At 50.7% G+C, this 10,429-nt stretch overlaps 1 protein-coding gene across 3 annotated transcripts in view; it reads left to right on the top strand.

The window, feature by feature from the left end:
• igsf9b (immunoglobulin superfamily, member 9b) overlaps positions 1 to 10,429 on the top strand; it is a 34,064-nt gene continuing 23,635 nt past the window's right edge. For all 3 annotated transcript variants that reach the window (XM_030370897.1, XM_030370898.1, XM_030370896.1), the window contains exons 1-3: positions 1 to 559; positions 5,959 to 6,057; positions 7,788 to 8,042. In XM_030370897.1, the coding sequence (XP_030226757.1) occupies positions 5,994 to 6,057; positions 7,788 to 8,042 (319 nt within the window). In that variant the 5' untranslated portion in view covers positions 1 to 559; positions 5,959 to 5,993. The remainder of the gene's footprint in view (positions 560 to 5,958; positions 6,058 to 7,787; positions 8,043 to 10,429) is intronic.

Genomic DNA, 10,429 nt, shown 5'->3' with positions numbered 1-10,429 from the left:
GCGGGGGGACACAGTGTAGTAACAACACCGAGGAGCGAGGGTTCACCCAACGTGCTCCGTCCCTCTGCTCACTCCTCCGACTCACGGTGGCTTGTTTTGTGAAGGTTTGGAGAATCCTAGGACGTACCGTTAACCTGTTGTTAAAACGCATGTGATTAGGAATCAAATTCGTAGTTGTAACTTACTTTCAGCACCCCGGACAAAGGAGGAACTATACGTTTTTTTTCGTTTACAAGCGAGGGAACTTTAAACGGACTTCAGTTCTTGTGATTGGACTCGATGGACTATCCGGATTAACTCGGAACCGTGGAAAGTGTTTTGGCGAGTTGTGATTTTCAGAGATCTCTAAAACTTGTTTACGCACTGGGAGTGTCACCAGAGATGTGAGCACCTGCGACCTGGGACATATTCATGAGGAGCGTTTAAAAAATACATATTCCTTCACGGGAAAACAATGTTTTTATGTATGTAAGGTTATTGTGCCTGGGGAGAAGGCCTACCGTCAATGGATTAACCGATTCGACTTCCAACTTTGATCGACAGAAGTGCCTCTAGTAAGGTAAGGCTACGCTATGCACCGACCACAACAGTGTTGGTCCTGAGCCCCATCCCTCCCCTAGCCCCGACCCTCCTCCAGCCCCATCCCTCCCCACCCCTTCCCTTTTCCAGTCTGCTCCATTTCCAGTCCGCTTGTACTGTTTGTTGTCATATATCCCACATGTGTTCGTTTAGTCTGGAAAGTTTAGTAACAAGGAGCAATTTATATGATCACCGTTCCATTCATCACGTGTCAGGTTTCGGATGCCCGAGTGGGCATCTTTGGGGGAGTTATCTTTGACCTACGATGCAAAGCTCTATCTACGATGTGGAATCGTAGATGTGTTGGTGGAGGAGGTTCATTGTGGTAATGACGTGTAAAACAGCTACAAACAAGACACGATTTGTCAATAGAAAGCAACTCGTCTTTTGGACATCCTCCTCAGTCAATCCGATTGGAGACAAACAATAAAAACACAACAGACAAAAGATGCACCTGTTTTCCTTGCACAAATGGGAAAGAAACGAGAAATGTGTGTTCAACTGTAGGGTTTCGCTAAATAAAACTCATTCTAATAAATAAGGAGGTTCCAGTTTGGATCGATCCAGTTTGCGGTGGTGGGTGCCACAGAATACAACCTTTGTTAGTGTAACGTGGGTCCGTAGGTTGACTCCAGTCCCAGTATGAATGCTTATTACAGGCTCCAGTGCACGGTGTCTGCTGTGCCTGTTTTCTTCCATCCTTTACCACACAGCCTGGAAATCCTTTTCATCCCTCAAGGACAATAGCAAGACACAACATCGTCGAGACTGATCAACCTCCCCAAGGACGAGAATGATAGTGTTCCTTACTCCTCACCCCTGACCTGTCTGTTATGGCTCAAGAATCATCAACAAATCGGCTCATTCTGATTCACCAAGTGTTTGGAATATGCCAAACGTATCAAAAAAACAATATGAGAGATAAAGGCTGAAGGCCAAACGTGACGTCCGTCACAACTTCCACAGATTTTACTTTAACATGTTTAATATCATGTTTATATCATGTTAGTATCATGTTTGTCTTGCTAAATGATGTGGAATTGCAGTAAAATTGTTATAGGAGCCATAAGGAATATGTCTAGAGCCTGTGTTACAGACACAAGATAGCATGCAAACAAAGTGCATTCCACACTATTTTTGAACCCCATCAGATCTCTCACTCCCGTGGACTTCAGCCAGACAAGGTAAACCCTCAGCTTATTCTCAGCAACGTAAGAGGACACTGAAACCAAACGATTGAACCGAAGGGCGGTGTCAGGAATGAGTGTATCGGGACCCCCACTTTTGTCATCCTGGTTCTCATAGCCTCCGGCCCATAGCTTCAATGCGCTCTCCTACAGCATGACTTCGTCACAGCGTTACATTGTTTGGTCACACAGATGTTATACTGCGTTGGGGTTTGGACTTTGTCTAAAGAAGAAATGTGCTCGCTATTCAGAATTACGAGACTTGAGCAGAGACTTTTCTCCAAAGCATGTTATTGGTTTGAGCTCCAGGGAGCCTTCGGGAAACTCTCAGGCCTCACCCCTACCAAAGAACATCATGCTCCCAACAGTGCCAAACAATTGATAAAAAAAACGGATCTATATAACAATAGTTTCAGTAAAATATAAGCACATTTAAGCCAAATTCCCAACCAAATCCACATTTATTATCAGTGAACCACTATGTCGTGGTCGTCTTGTCTATGAATAAAGGATAAATAAATGTGCATGAGAAGACCTGATGAAAGGTTGCTCAGCAGGGTTTTGACCCTGAGGTCACCTCCGTCTGCACCACTAAGTGGCTTTCATCTACCAAGAAACCTCCACCACGTTTATAACTCATAAGACGCGTCCTTCAGCGGTTTGTGAGGAGCGTTTGGTACACTGCCTCAAAGGCTGCCCAGTTTAAACAGAGGTTATAATATACGATGGCTGTCGCAAGTTGTATTGACTCGGCCTCCACCTTGTTTGTACTATAAGCTCATACACGGGGTCGTAAAGCCAGGGAGATGTATGACAATGTGCTCTTACACAATCCCCCTCCCACCACAAATGAGCGATAAACATAAATGCACATCGGCGAATGTACATCGTGGAACATGTCGTAGGTGGGCCTACCCTCCTCCCCGTCCACGTTCATATGGGTTACCCCACACACACACACACACACACACACACACACACACACACACACACACACACACACACACACACACACACACACACACACACACACACACACACGACCCAGGATCAATGGCTGGCCCGGCTGGTAGCCACCCGTGCCAGCACCGTAAAACTCATTTCCTATCGTAGTAATTAAATATCAATACAAATACAGAATTAGGGTGGAATGCTGCCTCTATCGAAGAAAATAATTGATTCATTGATTACTACTCTGCGTGAGCTGGTCCCCGTTCAGTGCAGTGGCCTGATTTGGGATCATCACACGCAAACTGAACCGTGTGGGCCAAAACCCAAGGACAGGGGAGTTGTTGACTTGGCGTTGTGTGATAAGATTCCGGTTTGGCATCTGCTCCAATGACACTCCTCATTCCACACGCTGGCTTGCGCCGTGGCAGTGGCCTTTGTGTGGATTAACCAGGATTACTCAGAAGGCCTTGCTCCTGCCAGGCCTGTTACCACCCACCAAATCACTTATCATAAGAACACACACAGGCATCGTCTATTTGGATTTTTCATATAATTAATTGACTTGATTGTGGGGAAATGTAAATAAAATGCTGGTAGCCTTTAACTGCTCTTAAATGCAAGGTGACGCGTGTATCTTGTTTTACCTTTCATGTAAAGCAAGCTTTGGAGTTTTTATACCTCTTTTGGAACAAACTCGTATAATCAATGCCTCTGAAATACACAAATCTTTAGAGGAGATTTAAACATGCATGCTGTTTAAATCTACTGCGTTTGCCTTGTGTGAAATCTTCTTTACGGTGCTTAGCCAAATCTGAACATGTTTGAATTCATGCTCTGCATATCACCACGGGGAGAGTTATCTGACATGAATTAGGCCTAAGTCATTCAACATGCTCACCACTCATAATGGGAAACATTGACTGCGACGGTTTATAAGAGATTAACTTCCCAGAGAGAAAGGCATTACTGTCTTGCATTAGGATAGTAGTCGGTAGTATTCTTTAGACTGGGCATGTATTGAAGACTCTTGATCAGCCCTTGTATGAGGTTGAGGTCCATAAACAACAGAATAGATTTGCATGCAGGTCTGTCTGCATGTCGGAATGTAACCAGAAAAAGTTGGATTTGGGTTTCAGACCAATGTGTGCTGCACTGTCAGAGCCTCCATGCTCACCCAAAGGTACAGCCAAGATGACAGAGTGCCGGTTATCCGTCCCTTTGATTTCTAATTCAATTACGCTATTAAGACGAGGGGCGTGTGGCAGGGCAGGATTAGCCCGGCCGATTCAGGGAAACCTGGAGAAGGCTAAGTCATGCCTAGGTCCGAAGCAATTTGTGTCAATGAGTTCCAGGGAAAGATTTGATTGGCCGAGAAGCAAGGTTTCCCTCAGACATGCACCCTAGCTTAAACATTGGTGCCCCAGGATAACAATAGATAAGGGATTGTTCTTTTGAGTACCCTGGTAACTGTCCAGTGTGAAAGTTGCCTGATGGAGTGAGTAGCATCGCCTACACCCTCGACCACTTGGGTAAATCATATTCTGTGGTGACTCACTGTCGTCACTCAGCAGTTTGACGCATGTTTACATCTTGAGGGAACGAACATGTTTCAGAGATCACGACGCTGTGGTTGTTGTTGATTAAACCCTCTGTTGTCCTGAGGGATGTCTTGAATTCGTTTTATTTCACATGGATCGCGGCTGTGGAACGTGTTTCTTTGTTAGTTCGTCAGCAGTGACTCAGACACTGGGGACTTGAGTCAGTCAGTAAAGTAGACCTGTCAGATGGATGGTTGTACAGAGATAGATAGGATGGACTTGAATGGACAGACGTTATGCCATGAGTTCATTCACAGAAAACAACGGGGTTCCATAGAAGCGAAGTTGGAAAACGACATTAACAATTGAGACGATTAGTCCCAGGACTAAACAGTACATGGCGATTATTTTCCCTCACATGGTGAAAACAATACCACCCAATAACTCTACAACTCACACAATATAACGCCAGTACACCGGCCAATGTGGGTCAAGTACACTCAGATAAACACGTCCCTCTACCCCGTCCTATCCAATGAAGCTGGTTGGCTCCAGTGGACTTAAGCACCTTCATTAGCACCAAGAGACTAAACATCACTGCTGAATATTTTCATTCGTCTGGCGCTCCTGAAATACATCTGCAGTCCCGTCCAGCACTCGGCAGAAGCCACAACCCCTCCTAACAATAGCCTGCCTCTTATATCACTTTAATTAACTTACGGTAATAAGCTGGTATTAGGGGTAGTGAATGAAGTCAGGACTGAAGGCCCGGGAGGAAGCGAGAGAGCTCTTGTTCCGTTTCACACTATACTTCAACAAGCGCCTGAAATCCAATTTCAGCGTATTACTCCACAAGCCCAGGGAAGCCTCGTGTTGACTCGCTGAAATCCCCGTCGCCTCCGCTGCCCCTGTGGGAAAGTTATTTAAATCAGCGTTATCCTCATTTGAATATGAGGATAATTCTGATTTAAATGACTTCCCATCATACGATTCGCGCAGTGGCATTATCTTCATTTGAGTGTGACTAATTAGCGACGCCGTGCTTACAAAGGGTTTAGTGCGTTTAATCTGCGGTATTTAAGGTAACATCTGGGTTCAAGGATGTCCTCACCTCTGCTGGATATGTCACCTGTCCGGTGGTGTTGGCCTATTTAGCGACAGCTCGAGGTGACATCTCATGTCTGAGCTGACACCAATCACACGCGACCGGCTTATCTGCACCAAACACGTAGGGCCTCGGTAAATCAGCTGTGTGGACGTACGTGCTACACACACACACACACACACACACACACACACACACACACACACACACACACACACACACACACACACACACACACACACACACACACACACACTATGACTTCACCCTACTAGTTGGGAATAGTTTATTAGCAAATGTCTGATCACAGGGCAGACGTGACATTTCCCACTAGATTAAGGTTATTGAATGGGTTTGAGACCTGATGGTAATTTGAAGGATTCTAATTGTCTGGTGATGGGATTGGGAGGGAAGTGTGTTGAAGTTATCACACTATAATGACATTTACCATCCTGGGTATGTGTTGATGACTAACCTATGTGTCTGTGTTTGTCTCTGTGTGTGTGTGGGTGCTTGTGCCTTTGTGTGTTCCTGTGTGTCTGTGTGTGTGTTTGCCTGCGTGTGTGTGTGTGTGTGTGCGTGTGCGCGTGCGTCCCAGGTCGGGAGATGTGTGAAGGAGCGTGAGGGACGGCCATGGGAGAGGAGAGAAGGTGGCTCCTTCTGGCTGTCACCACCGCTCTGACCCTCAGTCTGCTGAGTAAGTACCTCCACCCAACCACTACATGACCCCACCACCTCCACCCCGCCTCAGAACATTAACATACGAGATAACAGGCGATAGGGAGTGTTGTTGCTGTCTATCTCAGACCCGACGACATCCCAGAAGACGGATCCTTCAGGCCTCTTTCATTAACCTCACTTGAGTCCGTGCCGATCCATGTATTCCGCTCAGAGCTTGTCTTCTACCTGTTTAGGATCACTGCTTTCAGGGCTAACATCCGTGCCAGACACCCCACTGTTTGTCCCCTGAACTATGACAGGGCGACAAAGAGCGAGCTGGTGATATGCTGCTCGGTGGGTAAGCTGCCAGACCGGAGCCCTGGCGCACAGGGCTACAGTTTATCGGTTTATCCTTCGCCATACATGGGGGGGGGGGGGGGGGGGGGGGGAAAGTGATGAGGAGGTGGTTTTTGGAGCAGACAGAGTACGGGGATAGAGTCGCTCTTAAATAACAACACGGGGTGTGGATTGGGATTAATCTGGGATTTGCGCTATACGCCCCCCCCTCAATCCCAAAACACCCTTTTGGTAGTAAGGGGGGGAGGGCGCACATGATCGCCCCTGCCATGTGTGCACGGCAGGGGGGCCGGTGAGGAGACGGTGGGGGGCCGGTGGGAGGTCGCTGGCTCGGGGCCGGGAGATCAGCAGGGGTGGTGGGGGGGGGGTCTGGTGCCCTGCATCAGAGCCCCCAACACCGAGATTAGAGTGTAATCACCAGGCCAGATGAGTAGCAGGGCCAACACTGGCAGCCAGACACACACACACACACACACACACACACACACACACACACACACACACACACACACACACACAGTCGCAGACACACACACACACAGTCACACACAGTCACACAAAAACAGGCACACGCACTGTCACGAACATACACACACACGCACGCACACACGCACGCACACACACACAGACACACACAGACACATCAAGTCACACACCCTCTCACACAAACACAGAAAGAAGCGTAGGGTGTGGGGAGAGAGAAAGTGAGATATGAGAGACAGAGGGAGAGAGTCAGGGAGGAAGAACAACAAAGAGAGAGGGAGAGGGAGAGGGAGAGGACGCTAAGATGGAGGAGGGACGGCCCCAGGTGTCACTAATGGGATTGCATTGTTTCTGTAGCCTTGGCTGCCTCTTCTCCATCATGTCGCGGATTGCTGAATCTTTGGTTTACATGCCCCCTGGGGTGACCTGCTAGTGCTACTAAGCTGAGCACAAGCAATAGAGAACATAGACTCCAGTCCAGCTCCTCAACATGCGTTCACGCCTCGTCCAACCCTGGTCTCCCTCATAGTCCTCAGTCGAGGGCGATCCCAGGCGCCCGTCCTCCCTCCGTCCTCATCACCGGTCACCGTCTGCATCCCCCTTTAACGCATCACGGTTTTGAAGCAACCCAGATTTCGTCGTTAAGTTTTTACTACGGCTTGTCTGCCGGAGCAAATGAGCCGGGGAGGAACGAGTCCGCTCCGTCTGTCCGCCTCGGCCGTAACTCTGTGTTTCACGGCGCGCTCGCTGCTCGCGGGCGCCGTGATTTATGCGTTCGCTGCCTGCTCGGCCCGGCGCCAGGTTTCATTACCTCCTGAGATCGGCGTCAGCGTTAAAGAGCGCAGCATGGCCGCATAAGTGTGTGTGTGTGTGTGTGTGTGTGTGTGTGTGTGTGTAACGGTGTGTGTGTTCTCCCGTCCGCCGCAGGTGTGTGTCCGGGCGGGGCCTCGCTGGTGCGGGCCCGGGTGGGCCGCGTGGCCGAGCTGGGCTGCGACCTCGCCCCGTCGCCCCCGGACGCCGCCGCCGCCGCAGCCCCCGGCGCCACACCCCCCGGCGCCACACCCCCCGGCGCCCCGGACCTCTTCCCGCTGCACGTGGTGGAGTGGGTGCGGCTGGGCTACAACGTCCCCATCCTCATCAAGTTCGGGGTGTACGCGCCCCGGGTCCACCCCAACTACAAGGGTAAGATCTCACCGGCGGGAATGAACGCCTTTGGGGTGGGCGGCAGCGGCTCAGGAGGCAGAGCGGGCTGGCTGGTAACCGGAGGGTTGCCGGTTCGATCCCCGGCTCCTCCTAGCTCCTAGCTCCTGTCGAGGTGTCCCTGTGCAAGACACCTCACCCTAACTGCTCCTGAAGAGCTGGCTGTCGCCTCGCATGTTCGACTCCGCCGTCGTGGGTGTAAGTGTGTGCGTGAATGGGTGAATGTCAGGCAATATTGTAAAGTGCTTTGGATAAAAGCGCTACATAAATGCAGCCCATCTACCATTTACGTCCCATGACGACTTCAGCAAACGTTATAAAAAGTGAAGTGTTTTGGATTTATTGGAGGATTTCAAGGTTGTTATCTGGCTGTCTAGTTCTGTCCCAGAATGCAGTGCGGGGGAAGCACACTGCTTCTCCGCTCCGTGCAGCTCGGACCTTGTAGCCCCGGCCTGTGCCTCACTCCCGGGTGAGACCTCCTGTTGAGCCCGTGCCACTTGACTGCACTCACGGCCTTCGCCCAGGCTTGCGGAAGAAAATAATTAACAAGGGGTCGAGGATAGGGGTCATGGAGCGAGGTCAAAGGGAAGCTTTACTTGGTTAACCCTAAAACCGGTATGATAATACGTTGGTGTTTGTGGAGGTAGGCAAACGTTTGCCTTTGCTGACTTTCTTTCTCCCGGGGGTTAATCGTGAACCCTGAATTGCGACTCAAGTGATTTCAAATGGAGTGAGACAGCGGGGGGGAGGGAGGGAGGGGGGGAGGGGGAGAGAGAGAGAGGGAGGGAGAGAGAGGGAGAGAGGGAGAGGGAGAGGGAGAGAGAGAGGGAGAGGGAGAGAGAGAGGGAGAGAGAGAGAGAGAGAGAGAGAGAGAGAGAGAGAGAGAGAGAGAGAGAGAGAGAGAGAGAGGGAGAGGGAGAGGGAGAGGGAGAGAGAGAGAGAGAGAGAGAGAGAGAGAGAGAGAGAGTGCTGTTGTGTAAAGACTTCAACGATGTACTTCTCTCTAAATATTCCCTGCCAGAGCGGTCTGAGGATGACTTACACACATAGGGGGGTTGTGTGATGTACGTGCACCCTGGTATTTATTAACGCTTGAGGGGACGTTACCCTAAATAGATAATCCAGCCCGAGCAGGCGCCCTGTAATTACTGCTGGTGTGCTGTGTGCTCCCAGACTACAGCAGCCTGTAGTGCATGCGGCCGTCAGAGAGAGCGGACGGGCCATTTAATGGAGGCAGTAAAGGGGGAGGGGTTGCCGGGAGAGATGAGAGTGTGGGGGGGGGGGGGGGGGGGGAGGGGGGGGGAGAGATGGGGGCTGGGGGGGAGGGGGGGCCTGGGGTAAGCTGTGTCTGAGATCTGGGTGTGCCTGTGTGCCTGTGTGGGTGTGCCTGTGTGCGTGTGTGTGTGTGTGTGTGTGTGTGTGTGTGTGTGTGTGTGTGTGTGTGTGTGTGTGTGTGTGTGTGTGTGTGTGTAATAATATTCAAATAAGGATCGGGGGTTTTGGGGGGGGGGGGTTACAGATTATAGAGTGAGGTCAGACCAGGAGGGACGGTGAGGTGGTGCTGGTGGTGTTGGTGGGCTGGTGGTGGGGGTAGGGGGTCTGAAGAACGTCTAATGACAGTGTTTTATTGGTATTCGGAGCGATGACCCAGTAAAATGGGGGGGGGGTTGTTATGGATGGAGGGAGGATGGATTGAGGTGCTAGGAATAATAACAGGGTTTCCTTGCTGGAGCGTCATAATCCCGTCATTGTCTGGTGGAGAACAAAAGACAAAGCAGGGCCCACTCATATCTCCCCCCGATCTACTGCCAAGTCCACAGAACCGAGTAGGTCCCTCTCACTTAAACTAATAGGGAACCATTTTAGAAGGGGTCCTGTCGATATCGCATTGATTTGGATTCGGCCAATGAGACTCCCAGAATCCCTGCTGAACATCAGCAGCAGGGAGAGAACAGGACGTACAGATGGAGGATCACCGTCGTATCATGTGTGTAACACGACCGCTGCCTCCCTCCCTTCACCTGGACTCCGTGTACTGGGCTGACGACGGGCGTCTGGATGAGGGGTGTACCCTCGTGTAGGCGGTTGGCCTGTCATTGTCTGAAGCCACTCATCTGTGGCGCCGTGGCCTAACGAAGTAAACAGCGCTGCGGAGGAGGCTTTGGTCCGGAGCCAAACAGAGCCCTGCACTTTAACGGTCCCTGGGACTCCCTATCACAACAGCCCATCCTGTCCCAGCGCTGGTGGGTCGAGAGTGGACCCATTACCCCCCTCTCCACCACCACCACCACCACCAGCAGCAGCAGCAGCACCCCCACCCTGTCTGCCTCCGTCCGTCGATCCCGGTGCCTTCCCCTCCCATCGGAGGC

Source organism: Gadus morhua, chromosome 11 (genome assembly GCF_902167405.1).
Source record: "Gadus morhua chromosome 11, gadMor3.0, whole genome shotgun sequence".
Taxonomy (NCBI): Eukaryota; Metazoa; Chordata; class Actinopteri; order Gadiformes; family Gadidae; genus Gadus; species Gadus morhua.
This window is presented reverse-complemented; position numbering and strand designations above follow the sequence as displayed.